At 40.6% G+C, this 26,078-nt stretch overlaps 1 protein-coding gene across 9 annotated transcripts in view; it reads right to left on the bottom strand.

Annotated features, from left to right (window-relative positions):
- Positions 1-26,078, bottom strand: part of SLC25A21 (solute carrier family 25 member 21) — a 421,523-nt gene that overhangs the window by 51,372 nt on the left and 344,073 nt on the right. For all 9 annotated transcript variants that reach the window (XM_032481914.1, XM_032481920.1, XM_032481919.1 and 6 more), the window contains one exon: positions 1,579-1,645. In XM_032481914.1, coding sequence (XP_032337805.1) covers positions 1,579-1,645 — 67 coding nt within the window. The remainder of the gene's footprint in view (positions 1-1,578; positions 1,646-26,078) is intronic.

The raw sequence follows: 26,078 nt of genomic DNA on the forward strand, positions 1-26,078 counted from the left end.
GCCCAAAAGTTCATCTGTTAACCATTGTTCTGGCAGGGAGCGTTGCTTTTTTTAAGTCGAGACTAACTCAGTTTTGTAAAGCTCAACTTTTTTTTTTTTTTTGCCCATGAAAGATGGTTCAACACTGATAAACCTTAATCCTCTTGAAGTTTAAACTGTCTCCATTGTATAGTACTAAGGGAAAATATTTCAGGAAAAACTTTACTTATAGTTTACTTTATTTATACATGTAAAACTCTGAACAAATGAATATATTATTCCATGGAGACAAAGTGACTTTCCGTTTGAACAGGAACTCTGCTCTGTTTGTTTACTTGGGCAATCTTTTATCAAGTGAAGCCATTTCATAATTCAATTCAGCCCTTTTGTGTACTTTGGTGAACTTTTTCCAGATTCTCTGCTGCAATTCAGATCCTTATAATGAAATTTATATTGAAGCAATAATATAAAATCACAAAACTACAGCAACAAAGAGAATGAATTTATAAAGTATGTTTTAAAGCTTTCTTTCCTAAATTCTAGACCTGAATTAAATCCTACTAAATTGCCATTTTGACATAATGTAAAAGTTTGGTGTCTGTGTATATATGTTGGTTTTCTTAATCATAATTTTAAACCCAGTAACCCTCTTAATTTACTGAGTAAAAGTACATAAGCTGCTTTTCCTTACCTTTCAGGAATACTGGGAATACAAATTGAGCAATGTACATGAAGAAAGCTTTATGTAGTTAGCTGGAAAGGAAGTCTTTCAGTCTAAGTTTGTGTTATCCTTATTACCGAAAGACAAAGCCATATTTGGTGACGTGGGTGGTGGTGGGGAGGGGGCGATGCCAGTCAGAGTCACAGTGATCAAGACTTTTGTCTGAGAGAACATATAAAGGAGTGATCAGACTTAGTTCTTTCTCCCCTGGAAGGCCTGCTAGATCTCTGTGTTCCTATCCAGATACTGAACCAGCAAGTAGTACGTAAACTTCCATAGTTATGTGGTTAAAGAATGGAAATCAGCGTGGTGCGGAAGTAATAATTTTGTGAAAACCAGAATAGAGAATTTTTACAGAGGAGACCAAGGGGAAAAAAGGAAGTTAGCATACCAAATACATGTGTTATACAAGAATCACAGAGAAAGAAATAGAATGTATTAGTTTGCTGTGTTCATAAAATGGGAACGATTTAGGGAGAAACGTTTCTCTACTGCTCTCCTCTTTTCTCTCTCTCTCTCGTTCTTTAGTAATCATTGCTCCAAAGGAAAATTTATGAATTGCCTTGAGAAAAAGTCCAAGCTCTTTTGTGGCTGCTGTGGTTTGCTTACATGAACTTCATTCCCCACTGTGCTTTTTGTGTAATTTCCCCATTAGAAGAGAATGTCTTTAGCTGGGGAAAAATCCAGAAACCAATATACCAATATTTGAGAGACTAAGTCTAATTATACTAAAGCTTATGTTATAATTTCTGCATTAAAATGTTTAGTGTCTTATGTTTAATTCCCATTAATGTCCCAGAGTTTGTTGTGGGATGTGTTGATGCTGAAGCTCTGACCACAGTCCATCTTCACTCAGCGGGAAGACATACGATGTTTACCTTCACTGCTCTTTTTGGTGTTTCAGCCAAGATGGGTGGCAGAATTCCCTTGTAAAAACCGAACAGCCTATTGGAGAAATAAAAAGATTCTTCATAAGTCAGGGAATTAGGAAACAGGTAGTTCTGCCTTTGTTTATGGACAAAGCAACTAATCTTAAAGTATTCCCAATTATTCAATGCAGCACACCCGCTATGAAGTCTTTTTCTGTTTTAATTCTGAAGTGGAGAGATGATGATTCTACGTTTATTAGCAGTATGCTATTCAGAAGAAAATAAATGATACTGAGACTGAAATCCCTTTGGTAAGTGCTAAACATAGCCATGAGTTATACCTTAAGGATAAAGTCAACCCTCCTTAATCTAAGGAATCTTGAATTTATTTTCTTGGTTGTGTGGTTGGTAGCCTCAAACTGTCTACAGCCTTGCACCTCCTCCCTGTGGTCACCAAATGAGGTTAGGGCTACCCTGAGCCCTTTAGACTGAAACTTCTGAGGCTAACCAGGTGATGAAATCTTCAATTTTAGCTTACTAACACAAGGGAACTAACACACTCTATGGCTATGGAACTAGGGCTCCCAGCCCTGTCCTGAATTTTTAGTTATAATTTTTTTCACTTCCTTGAGGGAGATGGAAGAAGGTCTGGGAGGGTTAATTATCAGGACATATGGTGCTGACAGTAGAAATGTCAATTTCTCTTACTGCTATGCAATCTCACAGGGCATGGGACAGCTATAGTTGCTAATATTGAGGGATTCATGGTCACATATTCAGACATTTTTTAGGAAAAAAAAGAATGAATGTCATATGCTTATGATAAGTTTTATAAGTCACCACTTATTTCTCATTAGATTTTAAGATTCAAAATTTTAAATTCATCTGTCCTGGAATCTTTATAATGTACATGCCATAATCTCTTTTATCCCTGAAACTATTTCAATAGAAGAAAATATTCTGCATTATTTTCTGGGGTAATCAATTTTCCTGATGAACCCATTAGTGGCTACGGATAAAGGCAGGACTCAAGGTGCCCCGATTTTAGGATAGCTATTCAACATCCTAGAGAAGGCTGGAGCTTCTCTGATTGACCTCTCAAACTTCACTCCAGCTCCCTTAAGTTGGGTTCTGCATTTAGCTGTGCTTTTGGAACAAGAAAGTTGAGTTTATTCAGACTAACCCACTGTGCCACCCAGTCCAACATGGTGACCTCTTGTTCTTCCTCGATTCACTGGCTTACACAGCATCAGTGAGGGGAGCAAAAGGCTAGTCAGTTGTTAGCTCCTTGAGGGCCGGGTGTGCATTAGAGTGCTTACCCCAGAGTCGTGCGTGTGTATGTAACTAGGACACAAATATTTGTTAAGCTTATAGATTTCATGAAGAGGAAGAGAGGAATTGGATGTGAGGGTGATCTGGCTGCAACATCTGTCACCCCATTGATCACCAAGGGTTGATTCAGCTGATCTGGCTGGCTAGGCGGGTGTCCCCTTCCTCCCTCACTGCTCCATGTGCGTCCCTCCTGAAGCTACTATGCGCTCGGTTGAAGAGGATGATTATCCCTGATAGAGGAGGACTGTTCTTCTCGGTCAAGGGTATACAAGTAGCCGCGCTCCCCTGCTAGAACCTCCAAACAAGCTCTCAAGAGAGGAATCAAATGATCCCCTTATATGGGCTTACTCTGACACGGTTTTCAGCTTAATGGATAGTGCTAGCATTTGTGAATAGGAAGTAAAGTAGACATGATTTGAAGAACTGTGGGAATTCATGAACTCCTCCCACCTCCTTTCCATTGCAATTCCAACTACTAATGCCTTAAATTCACTTATAAAATTTAAATACTCTTTATCATTGAAATTTTATTGTAAATTAATTATTATACGATTTTCAGCATGAGAGTGACTAAGCATAAGTTTGGACTTCCTAAAAAAAGACAAATGGGACTTTCCTGAATAGAAGTTCCATATTTATAACAAAAGACACTATTTGTTTTGTTCTTTTTGTGCTGATTTTCCCATATCTGTAAGATTATGCCTGGTTATAGAGGGGAAAATGAAGAAGAACATTTAAGTAAGTAAAGCTTTTAGAACAGAGTGTCCCGGTTAATAGAAGCACTTGAAATCCTATGCAAAAGAGAACAGATATAGGACGAACAGTTGCTCAGTCTGGAGAAGAAAGATCTTAGGGTGAAACATGATGAACATGGTGTATTTTTTGAAAAGTGAGCATGTAGGAAAGAGATTGGACTTTTCTGTTTGCTTCCAGATGTGGAAGCAACAAGGGGAAAAAAACATTTTTGGCTCAGCAGGAGCTCAATACAAGGAAGTACATCTAACAGTCAGAACTATCTAAAGATAGAAGTTTCAGGGCTCTCCTAAAAAGTGGTGAGTTCTCCTTGGTATGTGGTCAAGGGGTCCAGATGGCCACTTGTCATGGATGCCAGAGATGGATGAACACAGAAATGGAAGAACCTGATGGCCCTCAAAGTTGGCTTACTCCAACCCTCAGATATTGTTATTCTAAGAAAAGGAACAAGAAGACATGGGAAAGCGCTTTTCTGAAGACATAAACTCTGCATTACTTCCACCTTTTGCCTAAAGTAGAGTACTGTTTCTCTGGAGGAGGACAGAAGTCTTAAAAGCCACACAGAAGGTCTTCATTTGAAAACTGATGAGAGAAAATATTAAAAAGAGGTGTAAGGCAGGAGGGAAGAGAGGCAGCTGGGAGAACCATAAGGATTTAATTCAAAAAGAACTGGGAGGTCCCAAGCCCTCTGCTTCCAGTTGGCGATTCTTCCTTGATGCGCCCTCTTTCTATTCTCTCTCTGTTCTCCTCCTTTCATGTGCGCCCCTCTCCCACCAGCTCCAGCCCTCCAGCCATCCTGAACTCTCTAATGGTGAATGAACAACTTTAATGGGAAATTCTCAAGGACCATAGGCGGTGTTTGCTGACAAATGGGAAGCTCGAACTACCTCCTTGCATTATTTTTACAGTATAGCCATGCAATAGTGGACATCTATGGAACAGTCAGGCTGGCACCTCTTCTGCTGAGAATCGCTCCACCTAATTTTCTTTAAACCACTGGAACCAACATATTAGTACAATATGGTACTGCTCGTAGGCAGCAGCTGATTGGGCATCTTGCCAAATGGATCCAAATGGTATCCTGTCTCTTTACAACAGTTAGTCTAATCCAAGCTAGACTTTGCAGAGTTTTCCTCCAGGATTTTGGAATTGGAACTGGAAAAGGTCAGTCTTGCTCTGTGCGATTGAAAATCTAAGATATAAAGCTAGAATACGAACAGCAGTCATGTTTTCTGTCACTTGGGGAAAGTCAGTCCTCAGTGATAAGAAATAAAGAAGCCATCGCTCGGGGAAAAACAGGAACAGGAAGAAGAGAAGTCCTGGGACTGTGAATGTGACCTGCTGACAGGATTTTTTAAGCCTAGTTACATCTTGACCCTTCTTGAACATTGACATTTCCCTTTGCTTTTGATTCTTTGAGATACCTAGTAACATTTATAATAAATTTCTTTATTTACTTATATAGGTTTGAGTTGGGTTTGTTAATTACAGTTCAAAGTCCTGGATCCAGAAACTGGCCCCTATAGCCAAAGTGACTGCCGCACTACCTCCGTACCACACTGTTTCCCATGAAGGGCCTTTGGTCAGTTATGAGTGGCACTGGGGCCAATCAGAAGAGTCACACCCAAACTGTGAGCAAGAGAATGTGGGCAAGGCCTCAAGCTGATGACCTGTTTTTCTGACTCGATTAGATAATTACAGGAAGTTGTCCTAATGTCAAGTATGATATACAAATTCTAAAAAACAAAAAAGAATTGTAATGTTTTATGAAGAAGATACTTTTTTTCCTGCGAAAGAACTGATGTTTATACCCACATGCACTGTTCATTCTGCCATTTTGTTAATGCCTTCATGTAGTTTTAGCTTGAAATACAGAGCATATAGCTTACCAGGACAATAAGCAGAAAAATTAAGAGATTTGTGACACCCATATCAATAAGCTTTATTCTGTTCACTTCTCAAGAAGCAGATCGACACATTCAGTCTACTCCCTGGCTGAATGGAAAGCGAGATTCTAATGTCTACTGAAAAGAAAGTAAAGCCACCACTGTGGTTTTAAGTTTTGACCCACATCAAGCCAACTGGAGAACTCTTTGGAAGAGACACAAGAACCACTGCAAGACCTCTCATAAAATTGTAGTATGAACTGGATGGAAGCTCCTCATATTTTGTTTCTCAGACTTGTTACTTCTAAAAGTTGTGAGTGTAGGAAAATGTTAACTTGGATGTGTACAGACTTTCATTGATAGTGTTATAAGTAAAAATAGTAAAATTTGTTGAATGCTTAATATGCACTAGCAACTCTGTTAAGAATAAATATGTGAAAGCATCTGGACATATTTTAATCTCATTCAACTCTCACAACAACCCTTTGAAGTAGGAATGATTACTTTCTTCATTTTGCAGGTGAAGCCTACTGTCACATCACTGCCAACTGGGGACAGAGACTCAAATCAAGCTCCATTGTCCTCACAGTCCCTGTCCTTGACCACTGAGCTATAAAAGTATTGCTGTTTTTCATAAAAACTATTTTTACAAACACTTTTGAAAAGTCAAGTTATTTCTGTTGCAAAAAATGTCCTGTCATTTCTTATTTTAGGAGGAAGCAGAAGCAGCAATTAAAAATCAGGTTTCTATTCCACTGCCATTCAATTCTGTTTTAAAGTAATGTGAAACACTATCTGCATGACAGATAGACCTGGGCTGAGATGAACAAGATCGTTTTCTGTAAAAACTTTTGGATTGTTTATTAAATATTTTCTAGTTGGATCAGAATGAGAAAAAAAAGTAGGCCCTAGGATAAACTTTTTCCCCCCAATAGGGTACTTTTGTCCTTAAGAGACACACTAGGATAATTCTGTCAGTGTGGGAAAAAGACCATGCATAGTTCGGTCATATAGTAAGACACAAAAATATTAATACTAAATACTAAAATAAAACTGTTATTATCCAAAAGGTCAATGGGGAATACTGTTGGCTGTTGAGCCAACACATACCCTCCTTCACCCCTCTCTGTCCAGGTGCAGGTGTTCACCACCCCCTGTACTCAGGGAAGAGTGCCCTTCTCCGGTCCAGAGGGTGAAGCAGAGTTCTTCAGATCAGTCACGGTGGTCACATTCCCTTGGCAATGAGTGGGTTACACAGGGACATATGACCCAAACCTTGCCCACGGGACCAGCAAGGAGGGAGGAATGTATGCTACAAGTCTTGGGTGTCTAGCCTAAGGAAAAGAGGCATGTAGGAAGAGAAGTTCCTCTTTCTCGTTAGATGTTGTCCTTGCTGCATGAGATCCCCATGAGATATTACTGCCCACAGCTGGGGATGGCCAGCAAAACATGGAAAGGACCTGGACCTCGATGACATGATTGGAATGGTGTCAGGTACCAGATGTTGCATTAAGGACCTCACATCCTAACTCCAGATTTCTGGTTACATAAAATTAAAAACAAATCTTAAATTAGGGGTTGGGGATTAACAGACACACATTACTAAATATAAAATAGATAAACAACAAGGATCTACTGTATAGCATAGAGAGCTGTATTCAATTGCTCCTAATAACATATAATGGAAAAGAATCTGAAAAGAAAAAATATATATGTATGTATATGTATAACTGAATCACTTTGTTGTACACTTGAAACTAACATTGTAAATCAACTACATTTCAATAAAAAATTTTAAAAAATAAGTCTTTACTACTTGAGATACTTTCAATGATTTCTTCTGTTCACCTACAGCTTAAAAAGCATTCTGATATAAATATCCTTTAACACCCCCATTTCTGAAAAAGTCTTAAATTATAGTTCTTAAATCATAATCATAGTGATGATAGTTATTAAATGTCAAGCAAAGAATTTACAAGGAGACAGTGAAAACCATTTAAAAAAATGTTTTCAGATGATTTCTTTCAGGAGCCTATCACACATTAAAACCCCACCCATTAGGATGACTGCTTATGAGAGAGCCCCCACACTGCAGATGGAACGTGGAAAGTTCATTGGCAAAAATGAGGACGGGGCTCCAGTCTCTGAAGCCATTAGATCACGATGGCTTGTATACTGATAAGAGTTATTATTCAGGAATATAAGTAGACAGAGAGTACTACAGTATTGGATCACATTTGTTTTTAATTGTATAATCAAAACAGGCTTTGTATTACTAATGTACACTTATAAAACGAAGACCAAACCTGCATTGCACGTGTTCTTCTCAAAGACATAGCTCACACGTAGCTTATTTGAAATACAGATTGATGCGAAACCCCACAAAATAATTTCACCCCTCATTTCCCCCTAACTCCATTCTTAAAGTGTGAAGCTATTTAACATATTGGGTGGCTCCAAGGTCATAGACCAACCAGTAAAAAGACGCTGATTGTACGAAGCAAGGAAATGTGGAATTTCCTTTGAGTTCCAGTTGGTAGTTCATTTACAAACCCTCGAAGAAGCCTTCCTGCTGTCTCTCATTAGTAGGGACCAATTTTAGGTTGCCCTGTTTAAGGCTCAAACTTTAGACCCGCAAAGAGACCAGACAGATCCTTAATGAAACATCTTGTACCTGACATCTTTAGTCCATTTGGATGGCTGTAAAAAAAGTTACCTGCTTTAAGCCAGCTACTAAAATCTAAAGACTTTGTGGTAAATATTAGGTAGACAGGAGAGGGCTTACCATTATCAAAATTTGACTTAGGTAAGAAACCAAAAAGAAGTGGGAAAAAAACCATGTCCTGTCTGCCCTTCTTTTCCCTCTGAGTCACCCCTCCTTGTTGATTTTGCTGTTATTTTTCTAATTTAATATGTAGAAAATGTTTGTTTGGAAATCCTTCGTACCATAGAGTTGGACTGCTCCTACAGCCAGGCTAGGAAATTTCCAAACTTGCTAGGCTGGTCAGCAGGGTTTGGTCCTGAGGAGCAACAACATGGAATCTCTTCTTTGCAGCTCCCATGGAGGGAGGGAAACAGTGTAGCTGCTTCACTATTAACCTTTAGAGGGAGTCACATCCTGTTGTCCACCAGAAAGGTTATCATACAACTCAACTAATAGATTACTGGGAAATAAGTATAAGGAAACTGTGACTAAATTATCTTCCCACCTAAGAGAGGAAAAGATCAATGTACAAATCTAATCTGCTGCCCATAGATGCCAAGGCTCCCCTGGTTGTTGGAGATGAAGGGCTTTGGGGCCCAAACTGCTGAGATTTAGAATCTAGGTCCAGCAACCATCACAAGTGAGTGGCAGAATGGAGGTGCACATCATCCGGGCCTGAAAGGGGCAATTACCAGAAATGATTTCCAAGCTGAAGAGCCATTTTCAAAGCCACCTGCAGCACACTCACATGCAGCATGAGACGGATGTTTTCACCTGGATCACCTCTTTGCCAAAAACCTGGCATTCAGTAAGAGTCCAGAGCAGCAATAATACTCACCGGTGAAGCATGAAATAGGAGCGACAGGGAAAGTGACACCAGATCTCCAGTTGGGGAAATTGGAAAGCATTAACATGTCTGTGTACCTAACAGAGCACAATTACCACATTTTATTTTGCTTCAACAGTCAGGACCTAAATGAACATCACCATTCAGTTCTGTTCTGGGCAATGATCCAAGCTCATCTTTGGTACAGTTGATTTTGAAGCCTTACAGTCAATCATATCGTCACAATTTGTTCTTTCAGGCTTCAGGCATTCTCTTGATTTCTATTTCTTGTTTGGAAGTCTTGAGTCATCTGTTCTGGCATCACGACCAACCCAAATCAGTCATTTTCTCCAAATTATATTGAAATCGGGATCTTGCTAGTTTGTTTTCTTCCTCCTTCTTTCTTTCACATAATTTTCCCTTTAAGGATCCCCTAATACAAAGTTGATTGAAGGCATACAATATCCTCTTTCTTCTGCTCTTGTCAAATCCAGGTTTCTTACCCACAGGCTGTAGCTCTGTAATTAAAACAATGAGGGTGGTACTCAGCCCTGGGTTATGGGCGCACAGCTTCCACTGTTGATGGGTCCGGTAGCCCAGGGCAGAATTCTGGCCTTGGCACTACACCTCGAGGACATAACTCCAACATCATTTACACTGCACAAGCCTCAGGGCTCACAGAATCCAAATGAAAGAGTGGTGTTCCATGGCTCTGTTATTTGAATTATATAGACTCTGCAATCTGAAGTTCTTAAAATTGCATGTATCTTGGGGCCATTTTCATTTAGGCAAAGGAGAGAGGGAGAAGTAGATATCCTTCAGAGGAGAGGGAAAACAGCTTAAAAGAGTACATGACACAGATTCACCTTTTAAAGGCAGCAACTGAACTTCAAGGAAGTGTAATATAAAGAAAGTTTCAGCTAACGTTCTAGTGTAAAACTAACAAAAGTTTTCCCTGCTTCCACTCATATCAGGTCTTCAGGCACCAACAATATAGTTATTATTTTTCATTACAGAGAATTAACTAAGTTGAGTTTCTGCATATGGTCCTTGGATCTATTTGTTACCCAAACCATACCACTTTCATTACGTGCTGTACGGAGGAATTCTTTAAAGTTTTCCTGAACATACGTTTCTAGCTGAACTTTCAGTGTGATTTTATCACAACAATTAAACTTTGTTGATGTGTCTAAAATAGATTACAACTTTGATTTTCTATGATACCAAAAAATTAGTTTTGCTGTCAGTATCATTTAGGAGGTAGGTCCATGGCTCCATTCCCTGGAAAGTTGGCAGGGCACTCAGCGCACTAAACATGTTGCATAGCTCAGCCCAAGGAAGGCATTAGCGTGATATAAGAACCAGAACCCTGATGGAAAACGCCATGGAAAGAAAAAGCAAAAAACATTATTTGAGAAGCAACCAACGTAAATACTATGGGGAGAATGTGGTGTTAATTGCTCCATTAATATATAAGTGAAGAGACTTATTTAGAACTGACTATGCAAAAAGTGTAGTAATTTTCAGTGACAGCATGATTACCTTACTTGTAAAGATGAACACATTTCCATTAGGAAATAAGAATCAAGTAAGGGCAGTCTTTCACTCACATGGATGGTAACTATGAGGAAAGGACCAGAAGGAGAAGGAGAAGAAGAAGAAACCAACTCTATTTCTTGGACTGGGACTGAAAACCAGGGAAAAAAGCACCTGATCGTGGAGTCAAAAAGTCCTCTCCCAGCCAGCTGTCTGCCAGACAAGTCCTAATAAAGAGTTCCTTGCTCCATGCTAGTCATCTCCATCCTCTCACCAGTCCCCTTTTTCTTGCCTCCTCTCTTTCTCTTTTCTGTCCTTCACAGACATGAAGTCATCATTTATTCACTCATTCATTCAGTATATTTTGTTCTGAGCACTAAGCTAAGTACCTTTTTCCAGGGTCGAATGTTGATGGAACAGTCCCATTGTTCCCAAGACAACTGAGAACTTAATTTTCTCCAAGAAGTCTTTTTTGAGCTTTCAGACCGAAATCTTGATATTGCACCTGCTTGCAACATTTGACCAAGATGTTGTCTTCCATGTTACATTATGTGCTTGGCACACAGGAACACTCAGATAATATTATATTGAATATACTGATATTCAAATAAGAAATGCATATACTTATGCATATATATACATCTATACATATACACACATATGTATATAGTCCGTATACACAGACATGACTTAGTATTCATATTACCAGTCTGAATGACTTGCATATTTTTCACTGAATGGAATATGTATTATTCACATGATTATCATATTTAATCCAGGTTATAAATTGCTTGACAATGGCCACTCCTGTGCTGTATCACCACCGTTTGGCATTCAGCATTAATTTGATTCCACCTGTCAGTAAAGGTATCATAATGTAGTGGGCAAGAGTTGTAGGCTCTGGAGCCACACTCTTTGGGTTGGAATTCTAGCTCAACCATGTGTTAGTTGTTTACTGAGCATGAAAAACTGTTGGCACAAAAGGTGAGCAAATTAATTCCAAAAGATTACTGCCAGAATTTGCCTGATTTTATGGCCTGACCCCAGCGGGGGGCAGAAAGCCTCACAATTCAGAGATGTCCTTCACAAATGGAACCTTACCTAAGTGTGTGACCCAGTGCTTTAGGAATTCACACCCTCTTTTGAAATTCTGCTAGAACCAACTCATACATGCCTAAGACCAAAAATGTTGTGCACTAAGTAGGGTACTCCCAAAGTATAAGTCACATTTGAAAATGTGTTAATTCTTTATGGCCACCAGTTATTCCAGAAGGCGCCACATTAATTTCTTGAGGTGCCCCCTAGTGGTACCAGAGTTAAATGCAACTCAACGATAGTCCCAACCCTATCAAAGAACAAAGCCTTGGACCAGGGCATTTTGTAGGTTACAGATTACTGCCTGATTTAGTAGATGTCCAATTCAACAAATTAGACTCTAAAGGAATAGTATTATAACAATTTGAACTTCTAATGGAATTGAGACAACTGAGAGAAACTTTAGAGACAAAAACAGCAATCACTGTGCTTAATACTTTACAACTATTATCCCATTCAACTTTTACATGAAATGGACCCTATTTTTTCCATTTCATAGACAAGAACAAAGAGACTCAATGAAGTTAAGCAACTTTCCTACCAGTCATACAGCTTGTAAGTGGTATCATTGTGATAAGAATGAAAGTTTTCTTGACTCTAAAACGTCCATCCTTGAATGCTGTCCTTGACTCCTGTGTCCCGAGGGAGAGAGTTAGAGTCAGATCACTGAGAAATGTCATTCCACTTTCTGGCTCTAGTGTTCCTTCTGTGCCTGTGTCTCCAGTGCTGGGACTCCAGGCTCTGTTTGGTTTCTGAGAGAGGCTAAAATGCTGGGCTTTGAAAGGAGGAACAGCCGAGCCAGGGTTTGTAGCCCCTTTTGTCATCCACAGTCCTTTGCACCAGTTTTTTTTTTTTTAAGTGCCTGAGTTCTTATTTAACTGATTTAAACACAAAATAAATAAGTAATCACCAAGCTTTTTGGATTTAATAAGTCAAAGGCTATTTGTACTTTATGGATTTCTGGATGTGCACAGTCTTCAAGATCACTTTGAAAAATTGTTTCCTTCATACCACATTATCAATGAGTAATTAAGGGCTAATTATTTTCTTACCTAACTCTTTCAGTCAACGTTCTAGAAAGCTACAAGTGAGATAAACTACACAGAATTCAAGACATTTGAGAAACAATTTAGAGGTCAACCATAGGGCTTAGTTTCTGGACCTTGTCTATCTCTTCCTGGTGATTTCATCAGTCATGTGACTTTAAGATTATCCTTATGCTATTAACTGTCATACATCTCCAGTTCATTCAGTTACCTACTCAACACCTCCACTTGTGTATCTAATAGGCATCTCATAATTAGCACGTTCAAAAGGAACTCCTGATTCCTCCTCCACAGACTTGCTCCACCCACAATATTCTCCACATCAGCTAACGGTAACGCCATCTTTCCAGTCATGCAGGTCAGAAACTTTGAAAGCAAACTTGAGTTCTCTCTTTCTCGTATTTATCTCTATTACCCTGGTCAAAGCTCCAATCATATCTCACTTGAAACACTGTGTTAGCCTCCCAACTGGTTTCCCACATTCTACTCTCAAAGCAGTGACAGACTAGTCTTACTAAGACCATGTCACTCCTTTGCTCTCAACCTGCCAATGTCTTCTCATCTCCCTCAGAGCAAACCCAAAATCTTTTCCAAGGTCGCAGGCAATGTGCTGCCACCGCACTGTATCATACCTTCCAGCTCATCTCCTACTATGCCTTCACTGGTTCATGCCCCTCCAGCCCCACTGATCTTCTTATTGCACACTCCCACCCCAGGGTCTCCACATTTGCAGCATCTCATCTGGAATCCTCTCCCCCACATATCCCCATGTCTCACTACTCACCTCCTTAAGCTGCACAGATGTTATCTTCTCAGTAAGGCTTGACCTCACCTCTCTTTTATTTAAAAATGCAACACCCTCACCTGGTACTACCTATCCTTTCTGCCTCCTCTGTTCTTCCTTATGGAACTTTTCCCCCTCAAACATGTTTTATAGTTCACCTGCTTGCTTTATTTATTGCCTGTTCCCCCCATTAGGATGCCAGCTTCATAAGGACAGGGTAGAGTTTTTGTCTATTTTATTTACTGATGCATCCCCTGGGCTAAATACAGGAACTGACACAGAACAGGTGCTGGGTAAATACTTGTTGAACGGAAGAATACATGCACTATATTCCCACTGACCCAGTGTGATGGTGATGTGAGCAGAAAATTATACCTGGTATCTTGAACTGTTTCACTTTCCTAACAAATGTCAATTCTTCCTGTTTTCTTTGGCATAACCTAGACTTTGCCCAAATGGCTATCGGTGAGGAAAGTCTGGGGCATTTGATCTGGTGAACATGAGTTGAATTCAAGAAATTGTAACTGAGGAAGCCTAAACGTCATGTGGAGTTATTATCCCCCAGTAAGCTATGGTAGTAAACGACGTTTTTACCCACCCATCCCACCCCAACCCTCCTTCATGCTGGAAACCTCTTGGTTTTCTCTTTGCTTTATTTAAGAAGGAACACTGAGATATGCAAAAAACAGATTATTATCTTACCCGCATCTTTTCAGGAGAGATTAGTATTTCATTCCACCTCTATCAAGACTAGCAGAAATCTTGGTTGGCATAAAGCACGTTTCCACTGTTTAAATATGAAAACAAAATTTAAGTGAGGGTACTTTTCTTTCATTCCCTACCAGTTGTGCACTTTGCAGAAACAGGCACAGCAGGAAGTGGCCCTTGGTGTAAAGCAAGCAGGACCACACCTATGGCTGTTTGAGTTGAAGAATGTAGGAAAATGCTTTCCTTATGCTTTATGGAATGAACCAACGAAGAAGCCAGACTTCTCCGGGGTTCTGCAGGGGGCTGGTTTTTAGAGACACAACACCGCATGGGGAGTGTGGCTACAGATTTAGCTTCTAAATGGATTACTTATTTGAAGAAAAAAGACCTGTGTGTTGCCCACTAATAGTGATCCTTACACTTCCCACCAAAACCACTAAGCCTCTGGCGCTTTTCTGTCCCAAGGAGTTCCATATCTTTTGAATACAGTCTGTATTTTTTGTTTCCATTTGGTTACCATTTTCAAGACCATTCACTTATTTATCAGCAAGTATTTCTCGAGAACCTACTATATACCTAGTACTAATTACCAACAGTACATCTAATTTGGTCACTAAAAGAGCAAACATGCTATAGTTTTGTCAGTTATCAAGTCCATAAGCCAGAGAGATCCATCCAGATTAACATTCTATTAATCTGTGTAGTTTGTCCATGAAGCAGGAAATGCACAAGCATATTTTTCTCCCATGTTTCAAGGAACACTGAGTAATGGAAAAATTGTATTTACTTATTATCTCAGGCAAAAAATTAAGTAGTTGAAGATGAACCTGGATTCCATATATAGAGTTCGACTTTTTCTCTCAAGTAAATTCATCTCTTCATTCATTCAACAAATAACTAATATTCCAGTCGTGGCTCTCCAGGCTAGAGATAAGGCAGGGAACAGGCAGTGACACAATCTCAGACTCACAGAGCCTGCGTCCTATTGGGGGAGCCAGACAATGAACAGGCAACAAACAAATGAATCAAATGATGCCAGATCAACATCACTAATCATTAGAGACATGCAAATCAAGGCCACAGTGAGATATCACTTCACACCCATTAGGATGGCTATTATCAAAAAAGCCTGAAAATAACAAGTGTTAAAGAAGATGTGGAGCAACTGGGACCTTTGTGCATTGATGATGGGAATGTAAAACGGTGTAGCTGCTGCGGAAAACAATATGACGGTTCTTCAAAAAACTAAATGTAGATTTACCATATAATTCAGCAATTCTACTCCTGAATATATAACCAAAGGAACTGTGAGCAGAGACTCAAACAGATATTTGTATACCAACGTTCACAGCAGTATTATTTACAATGGCCCGTCAACAGATGAATGGATGAACAAAACGTAGTATATACATACAATGGAATATAATTCAACCTTAAAAAGGAAGGAAATTATGACACATAAGACAACATAGATGAATCCTTTGTTGCTGTTGTTGGGGGGAGATAATTAGATTTTTTTAAACGGAGGTATTGGGGATTGAACCCAGGACCTTATGCATGCTAAGCATGAACTCTACCCCTGAGCTACACCATCCCCCACCATGAATCTTCAAGACATTATTATGCTAAATGAAGTAAGCCAGACACAAAAGAACAAATATTGCTATGATTCCATTTATATGCGATACTTAGAGTAGTCAAATTCATAGAGAGAGAAAGTAGACAGAAAGTAGCTGCCAGGGGCTGGGGGAAGCAGGGAATGGGGAGTTAGTGTTTAATGGGTACAGCATTTCAGTTCTGCAAGATGAAAAGAGTTCTGGAGATGGATGGTGGTGATGATTGCATAACAACGTGAATGTACTTAATGTTGCTGAACTGTACCCTTAAACATAGTTAAAATGGTAAACTTTATATTATGGATATTTGGGTGTGTGGGTGGGCATCATTCAATCCGTTGAAGGCCTCTATAAGTATTTTACTATATTAAGAAAATATTATAATTCTTTATAATAAACAAATAAATAAGTAAATAAGTAAATAAGTAATAAATAAATCTATCTATCCACCCACCCACCCATCCACCCATCCTATGGATTCTATTTCTCTGGAGAACCCTGACTAACACACTAGGCAATAAAAAATACATTTAATTCCAGTCCTCTCTCAAGGAACTGAAAAATACTTGAATGTGGTTACTGAGCACCCTGATGCCTCTCTTTCATAAGTAAAACACCTCAGCTATTCATATAACAGGACCCCAGACTTCTCATCGGTCCACTTCAGATTCCCTGGACCAAAATCCACATTTAGTGTAGGATGATCTGGGCACAGGAGAGCAAGACCACTACCTCCTTGTTCTAAATGTTATATTTATACTCATGTGGCCAAAGACCAGTTGAGCTTTGTTTCATCCATGCCATTCTGCCGTGTATATGTGAAACACACACACATATATACAACCTGCTGCCGTGAACTTACCAGTCTTCTTCCTTAAGGCCGTGACAGAAGGAAAGGGGGTGAGTAAGGATAAATACATTCCGAGTACATTAAAGGAGAGGTAAATAAGATTTAACAAGGGTTGCTTGACATACATAATCTTATTTTACATTTATAGATGAAGAAAAAAAAAAAAACTCTTGGAGCCTAAGTAACATATGCACATCCTCACAGTTAGAAAGTCATTAAGATGAGATTGAGGCCCAGGCCCCTCTGATCCTGAAGCCCCTGGTCTCTCCATTGCCCTGCAATGGACAGCATGCATACTGTGGGCGCTTAAAATAACTTCTAGAGTAGTAAAAGGTGATGGTATGAAAATATGAGAGAAACACAGTGCCCAAAAGGTGAAAAAAGGAAGACAATTATAATGCAAGGGAAAATTAAATGTAATAGCAAAGGTTATTACTAATTCATCTCCTAGGTTCTTTGTATACCTTCCTACAGAATTCAAGAATTTTTACAGAATAATTCTTACCACCAACAGCAGAATGTATGGCAAAGGAGACATAATTATATGTTTTTCAGGTGAGCTAAGGGGTGAGGAAATGGAATTTAAGAAATATACTCTCAATAATCCTGACTGTTATCTTTAAAATCGGTATTTATGATGAGAACTGTAAGTACTGGGGAAACAACGGTGTAGGAAAATAAACACTTTAAATTAAAATAATAGAAACTCCTATCGACAATTCTAAAATAAAGAAGAAAAAGGAAATAAAATAGAGAATGCCATTTAGTCTTGATCCTGGAACACCACAGTCCAAAACACACACCATTTATATTAAATATTGACTAATGGGGACAAATCTGCTATTTGACTGCATCTTGGAAATATCTGACATTGAACAGTTTTCATCTAGCCACAGGCATGGAAGTTCCCTATTTGCTGAAGGAAGCAACAGTGTGATACCTGAGAAGAATTCACAGCACCCATCAGGAAAAATCAACACTGTATTCAGAAAGTAGGCATCTTGCACATAGAACAATACATGAATCACATGTGTGCACACACACACAGGCCACACTCACATATGTGGTGGTCTTTTCTCTCTGCCTCTGTCAGTGCCCTGTGGTGATCCCTAGGCATCCACTCCCACGTAGCTTGGTAACACACCTATGCTACAGAGCAACCAGCCGGTGTTCCTGGTGATGGCCTCAGAGCTGTCCCTCTCCCCCTGGAGACCAAGAGGATTCTGTGGAAAGGCCTGGCATCTCTACTGGGACAGCAAATGAGAGCCTGGGACTCAGGGCTGAAAGTGGATTTCCTGCACCGCTGAGCTGACAGCTTCCAACCGTCCAGCCAGATGTTTCTCTATATGGTCCTGGCAGCCGTGGCCTGGGATGGAGCCAGAATTTGGCCTGATTTCTATACTGAAAAGCTTGATGGAATGCTGGGGTGGTGCCATCCCATAATGAAAGAGGTGGTCCTTCAGACTGGCACACCATTCCCATTTGCTTTGGGAGTCCCTCCAAAAGGAAGAGGTGCTTGAGTAAAAGTGGGTGTGTGCACTGAACCCATGCCAGGGCCTGGGCGGAGAAGGGGAGGGTGGGGGCTGAGGGAAGGTGGATGGAGAAGAAAAGTTCTGAGTGATTGGAAGCCGGTGCCAGATGGAGCTGGAAGACGGCGCTTTGCCGCCTCCCTCTGCACATGTGTGGCCACAGGGGATTGCCTGGCTATGCACGCTGCCTCACATCTGTCAGCTAAATCAAAGATGCATAATTGAAGATGCAAAGCGAGAAGCATTACGTGGTTCACAAGACTCCCCAGAGGATTTTGGATCTGTAATCCAGTGAGGAGATTTTAATGAGACGTGAGCCTAGTGCTCTCATCTGCGAGAGACGATCTCACTCCAGCTGTGTTCAAGGATGTGGAAAACTTCTCTTGCAAAATACAGGCAGACTTTCTTGATTGGTCACTGCCTGCCCATTTCTCCTGGAACCTTTCAGCCTTCCTGCCAAAAAAAATGCTTCTTTTGAAGGTTGGGCGATTTCTGAGCATGAAGAAGAGATGCTATGACTGAGGCTTTAGGACAAATGTGTCAGGAAAAGATGTGCTAGATAAAACCATGGACCTGGTATAATTTTTTAGAACCAAATTTAAACATTTCCAAATGTTCAATCCTAAAAGTAATTCAAGGTTTGAATTTTTATTCCAACAATACATAAACATGGAAAGTGTGAAGTGAAAGTGTAAATAGGATCCCTTGTTCACCCACAGTCCTAGATTGGTGCTTCCCAGATGTTCTGAGGTAAAGGAATAAATTTTCCTTATCTCCAATCCTCATGGACCAATACTTTTATAGAATACAATAAAAATGAAATAGTAGAACAATTATCAAAAAAGCACCCAAAGGCATACAAAATACAAGCCCATCAAAAAAAAAAAAGTTTAGGTTACACAGATTACACACTTGGATGTAGTGAAAATATCCAATTGTTGTCACACTTCTAAACACTCTCAATTTCTAAACATATTGTGGACCACACGTTGACTACTCATTTTTCACTGGAGATTTATAAAAAATGTTTATACATATCAAACACAGGTACATACAGATACATCTTTTTAAACATAAGAGGAATCACAATATATGTATTGGTCTACACCTTGCCTTTTGTACTTAATATATTTTTACATCTTTCGTATTAGTTCTTAAAAATCTACCTTATTCTTTTTTTGTGGCTGCCAGGCATTCGATACTATGAATATACTATAATTACTTTTAGCTAGCCTCAATATTTATGGACATGCAGATGGTGTCTAGATTTTGCTTGTAGTCAAAATTTGATGGAATAAACTTCAGAAATGCACTAATATTAATTCTATATGCCTTTTGATGCCAAAGGCACCACTACCACTTCTGAGAACTTAGACTCTGTGAGCAAAAGCAAAATTTTTTGCAGTGCAGAAGTTCTCTTCCTCCAAGCCAGTTTGTTGATCCCTTTAAGAGTCACACTGGTGGTGAAATGATTGGAATAAGCATTTGTCACCACACATGGCATAAGGCAGTCCTCCTGAAGGCAGCTGAATAATGGACAGGCCTTGCCTTTTCCATTTAGTAGCAGAAAAGTGAATGTGCAACAGTAAATGCAGGCTGCCTCAGGGGTCCCCATACACCACCACCACTCTGCCTACGCTGAGCTCTTATTTCGGTGGCTCAGACTTCACCAGAGAGCCTGTATGAAAGGGAGGTCTGCCTGGTGACTAACCTCAGCCCAGTTCTTCTCTTGCAGTATTTTCACTGAATTTGGGGCTCTACATGATTACCTGAGTGATTTTTCACATTACTGCTAGGGCTTCAAGTGGCCCATTGTGGGAGCAGTCAGCTTTGTGTGTGTAAACCATACTCCCGGGCAGGCAGGTCTAGTCAAGATGAACCTGAGCATTTGGCTCTGGCAGTCTTGCTCCAGGCCCAGGGCATGACCCAGGGAGGGGCACCGTGTTTCTGATGTTTATATTTCGGATGTCTCCAACACAGCCAATTATGTCAGGTCCCTGGGCACGTATGGAGAGACTGGAAAGGATTTTGTGTTGAAGGCAAAACTGCTCAAGCAGAAAGACGAGTTTTCCTTTCTACTGGGTAGCCAGGTCAAAAGGAAATGGAGGGTCTAGGTTTGTGTCACTAAGTTCATCATCTTGGGTTTGGTTAACCCAGATGAGGAAATCCAGTAATACTTCCCTCTGCATTTCCAGTTGAGAAGAGAAAAAATCTTTGATACCCCCAAAAGCTCACAAGGACCTGAAGTTCTCTTGCATGAGAACTAGACACATACTGAGAGGCAGTGAGGGGACCTAATTCTTTGGTCTTGCTAAAACTTCAAGTGATCCTGAAGAGAACAGCCCTGCGTGGAGCATCCAGGCTTATAGCCAAGTTTAAGTTACATGGAGAAAGGAGTTTCACCAAAGGCTGATTCAGCTTCACTTCTGCAGCACGTGTTATCCATGTCAAAGGAGGCTGGGGGTGTTAGCCCAGAGATGAGGGGCCATTTTCATGGTTAATCTGCTCAGTCTGGGCTCTGAGATGGCACCCTGAATTCCCAGGCATCACCTGCACAGGGAGAGGACGCTGGGGTTGGCATCTCATCCGTGACCTGCCAGCCCCTAATGTGCAGCTTCTGTAGGATTTTTTTAAAACCCTGCAAAGAGCCCTTTGAGCAGAAACCTGCCCCAGCAGGCCTGCCTTATACCTTACACATCCCTTCAGAAATGTTTTCTTTTTCTTCTGAATATGCTCTTTTGAGTGAGCACCCTTCCGACTCTTAGCCTGTTTTGTATGAGAGTGAGGCTGCCATCCAAATCCAGGGAAAGTACTTTAAAATGTGTATCTAGTTTCCTTCTCAGAAAGCCAGGAGACCCTTTCTCTGTAAACATCATCTCCATTTCAAAATCTTAGACGGACATTCTTTTGTGCTAACATGGAAATGCTTATTCTTGTCTTCGAACTCCCTGATTCTCCAAACTCTTCGCGGATAGGCGCTAAATGTTTTGCGCTGCTGACATAATCCCTTGGCTACGAGTGAGCCCTCATAGCCCTCATGTTCTCTCATTGCTGTCTGGCCTAAGATGACCTCGTTTATGTCTTACAGAGGAGAAAACCATGTCCCAAAGGGAGAAAGGCCAGGATCAGAGAATAACTCAGCTAATAAGAGCAGAAAAAGATCACCCACCTTCCCCTCCCAGCATATAGCTCTCATCTCCAGATGATAATGACTAAAGCAGTTACAAAAGTAAACTGCTAAGTCCCTGGGCAATTTTTTCCTTACGTCATCTCAGTAAAGGATTCAGTGGACATCTTCCTGTGCATCTGTTCAGCCTGGACGAGTCAGGAGAGAACCTGGTTGTTGTTCACTGGCAGCTTGTTGAGGACTCGTGCTCCTGGGATGTACCCAGGAGATGTGGACGCTAATTCTAGGAGCTGCAAGCGCTGATGATGGACCCTTCGCAATGCTCTATGTTCTGCATCATCACAAGCCATGGAAAAAGTTGGCCCAAGTCACATTTTACAAGACTAAATAATTACTGTGACATTATTACCATGTTGGTTTATCAAGCTAGGGGAAAAAGAAAGAAACCTTGTAGATGATAATAACTGGAGAAGAGACTTCACGATTTTTTTCTTGCTTTGTCTTAGGAAGGCAAGGAGAAACTTGGAACATACCAACCAAAGCCTCTCAAATTTGGTGGGAGTGAAAAATTAAAATTAAACACAAAATTAAGCACATTCCCTGCCTGTCCCAGGGAAGGAACTGTCAGCTCCACACTGGCACACCTGCAGTTTGTCTAAGTACCCAAGACTTTTATGTGCTAAAGGGAATGGTTTAGCAGGAGATGTGCGAGAGCAAAAAGCTACCTCATTTATTTCTGAAAATGTTTTCACCTCCCGTCTAACTCCCTCAACTCATTTCCATACCTACTAACAACACAGAATGCCAGGGTGCATGTTTAGGAGAAGATCCTTCAGGAGAACACTTGGCTCCTTCCCAAAGAGAGAGGGAAAGAGGAAAGATGATCACAGGAGAAGAGAAAGGAAGGGGGTGGGGGTAGGGAGGGAAGGCAGGGAAAGAAGAGAAAGGAAAGAAAGGAAAAGAAAAAAAAAGGGTATCAAATGGTTTCTGCCTCATTATTTTTCATTCTTGCCAAAGTTGCTGGCAGATTCTTAGAGACTGCAGAGCCTGTTCCCTGAAAACCAACTGGACGTCTAGACCAGGCTTAAACACATCTCTTTAATTACAGCCACAGAGATGTTCCTCTTCCCTTTCATCTTGGGCCTCTCTGGGGCTCAGTTCTGGCCCTTGCCATTATCTCCTGAAAGGTTATACGTGCCGTGTCACCATTCAGTTTGTGCATCCAAACAGAAGCCTCGAAGCATTTTCCTCTTGCTTAGGTTGGCACGGCCAGCCCGCGGGGTGTGACTTTTCTACTCTCCCGCGTTCTTTTTTTGTTCTCCTCTTGAGCACATATCACATTAGTGTCCTGCCCTGTGCCAGACATGTCTCCACGACATGGAGCATTCGCTCCAGACAGCTGCCCTGAAGGAGCAGCAATTATGTGCCTCCCTCTCAAAAGATGCAAACCAAAAAAAATTTGCTATTCTCTTTATAGAGTTGGCTCATTTGAAAGCTGACCCAATCAAGTTGTAGAGTCTGCTAACGAGCATTGTAAAATGATTTGCAACAGTTACTGAAAGTCAGTTAATCTGCACTAATTTTCATGGAGGATCACAAACTGTATTTTGTGAATAAAGTAACAAACCAATAATCTTAACTGACTTCTCAGAGGTCACACAGCAAGCTGGAAAAGAACCAGCTTAAGAGCTCAGTTTGTGAATCACTGTTCTGGGCTACTGACATTAGGATATATTTGCATAGAAGCAACTTAAGAATTAAAATGAGATCGATCTATAGGAATGAAAAATGATACATGAAAATGCAGACTATTATGGCATTTAGTAGTTTGATCAGATTATCAAATCAACCTCAAAGATATGCAAATTGATGCATAATAGATCCGGATACAAGGATATGTCAGGTTATTAGGTGCTAATTATTCATCTTGTATAGATAATACCTGGGGCCAATTTTTAGTTTCTTTTTATTGTTCCTGCTGCCAGATTTCTGTTTATCGCTTAAAAATGGGGTATAGATAAGAGAGGAGAAAAGGTATAGCTCAAGTCTGCTCATTTTTATTGTCAAAATCTTTCAAAATAGAGGCACCATAAGAGATTATAGGTAGATTTCAATAACATGAGCTATATCTGCATGTGTTAAGAATGTACCGTGAGTGATGATAAACCTAGCAAAGGCACCACTACCAGTGCTAGTTAGACCTCTTACAGAACAGCGGTGCTCTCTGCCAGCGATCATTCAGAACAGATCTGCCAAGTATTCAGAAAACTTTTATCTTAACAGTAAAAAATGATCCTATCAATACCAATTCATATTGGGGTGCTTATTACATATCGGGCCCTGTGTTAGTTATCTTACACATCTTATGTCATCTAATCCTTGTGATAATTCTGAGGTAGATTTTCTTAATTCCATCTTTTTCCAAAGAGGAGACTGAACTCAGTTAACAGTGCCAGCAGAGAGGAGAGGCAGCTCTGGGTCGCAGGGCAGCCTTTCACTGAGATTGCTCGCCTGGCCCAGTCCTCAGTGGAGTCTGTGTCTCCGTCTTGGAAAAGGCAGCTATGAGACTTGTCCAAAGACACATAAATAGCAAGAATTTGAAACTATGTGTATAACACCAGAATCATGGGGTATTTAGAAAGCTCAGACTTCCTTGAATATTGCAAACTCATCTGAGCTTGAAAATATACACTGTAATCAATTCTAGTATAAAGTGTGGTTATCAAGCATTTAAATCTGGAATTGGAACCTAGTTCAAATCCTAGCTCTGACATTTCACAGCTGTGTAACCTTGGACATGGATCTCTCTAAGCTTTAGTTTCTTTATCTGTAAAATGAGTTGGAACGGGGATTGAGATAATGTTTGTAAAGAGCTTATACCTTTGCCTGGTGCATAGTAAGCCCTTAATAAATGTTAATATTATTGTATCTCCGTAGCATAAAGTAGAGTTTAAGAATATGTCACTGAATTAATCCAACATACTTAGACAATTTAGCAAAAATAAACCCATTCTCTAAATTACACAGACCCTAGTAGTTAAGTAGATGCACGAGCTTATAACTTACTATAAGAAGGTGAATATCATGTGATACTTATCTTCCTCTAGTTTAAAGAACCTGCATTAAACAATGCAAAGCAGAGATTAGATCTTGGAATTTCAAAAAGTAACACTATAATTTTATAAAATGAGTGAAACATGTTAATTAAATTATAGTCAATGTAGGCTTCCAAATACCAAATAAAAACTGGACACTGATTCTAGGGTGGATTGAATCAGTACCACAGAGGCTCAAACCTGGATTTTTCTCTGGAAGAAATTAGGGCAGAGAGAACATTCATTTCTTTATTTGCTCATTCATTCAATCATTCTTTTGTTCATGGAACAAATATTTATTGGGTGTTGCTAAGCTGTGCTCGGGTGGTGCTGGAAATACTGGGGTGAATCACAGGAGATTCCTCCCTGTCCTTGTAGGGTTTATAGTCCTTTGGGGAAGGAGGGTATATTCTGCTATTAACAAATAACTGATTTATTACAAAGGTGATGAATGCTTTCAATAAGAACTACATGTCTCTTAGTCACTCCTCTACTGCAGGTGAGACCAGAAAGAACATTGAGCTGCTTGTGCTGGGTAAGAAATGCTTGCTAGACTGCCTCAGGTATTTGGGTGGGAGTGGTGAGCTTGAAACAGTAGATGTTCACTGCTGGGGTGTGGTCCCTGCTGAATTCAAAGCGGTGCTCACGTAGGAGCCAGACACTGTGAAGCATGTTGAGAAGACCAGAAAAAGCAGCTCCATCAAGTCCACTACCATAGACACTGTGTAACCTCCCGGGACAAAATGCATCTCGAGAGGCACCATCTAGGAGTCTTCACTTCGTTTAATAATAATGCCTCAGCCCTGGGTCAGTGCTGTCTTCTGCTGAGATTGCTCCCTAGGTGCAGCCCCCTGGAAAACTAGGTCTGAGTCCTGGGGACCCCCATTAAAAACAGAAACAATGGAGAAAAAAGTTAGTCCAAGAAGAGTGGTTCTCATATACCTTGTCTGTGAGACATTAAAGCACAAGCTGCATTGCTTGGAGATCAAGGTAATATTAACATAAGTGATTCCAGACTCGTACCCCAACACACACACACACACACACACACACACACACACACATAAACACACACACTGTCCTCTGGCACAGGACCCAGCATGGCATTGATGTATTTGGAGCTCCAACAATTCAGGAAGTGGCCCAACATGAAGCACTCCTCCAGCAGGGGAGGCAGTGGCCAGGGCTTTCTCCGTAATGGGAGACAATGCCACTGAAGTGTTGTTTTGAAGGCAGGCCCCCTAGCAGGGTCTGTGACAAGCCATCTCACGTGGCTGTACATGTCGCAGGAGCCCTTCTACACAGGGGACCTGAACCTGGACGAAGAACATGGTGGACCACAGGATAACTGGCTGTCTTGCTCCTGAGCACATTTGAGACTCTTTGTACAGACTTGGGGAACTAGTTGTGTAGGAAGGTCTATGTCCCTTCTCTAAATCTGGGTTCGCTCTGGGACTCCGTGAACTGATAGAATATGGTAGGAATGATGCAGGACTAGTTTTGGAGCGCAGGCCTTCTACAACTAGGAGCTCCCACTTTTGTATTTTGAAGTGGTTGCCCTTGGTGCCCCGAGCTGCCACGTCAGAAGTCTGACTACCTTGAGATCGCCAAGCTCTGAGCAG

Source organism: Camelus ferus, chromosome 6 (genome assembly GCF_009834535.1).
Source record: "Camelus ferus isolate YT-003-E chromosome 6, BCGSAC_Cfer_1.0, whole genome shotgun sequence".
NCBI lineage: Eukaryota > Metazoa > Chordata > Mammalia > Artiodactyla > Camelidae > Camelus > Camelus ferus.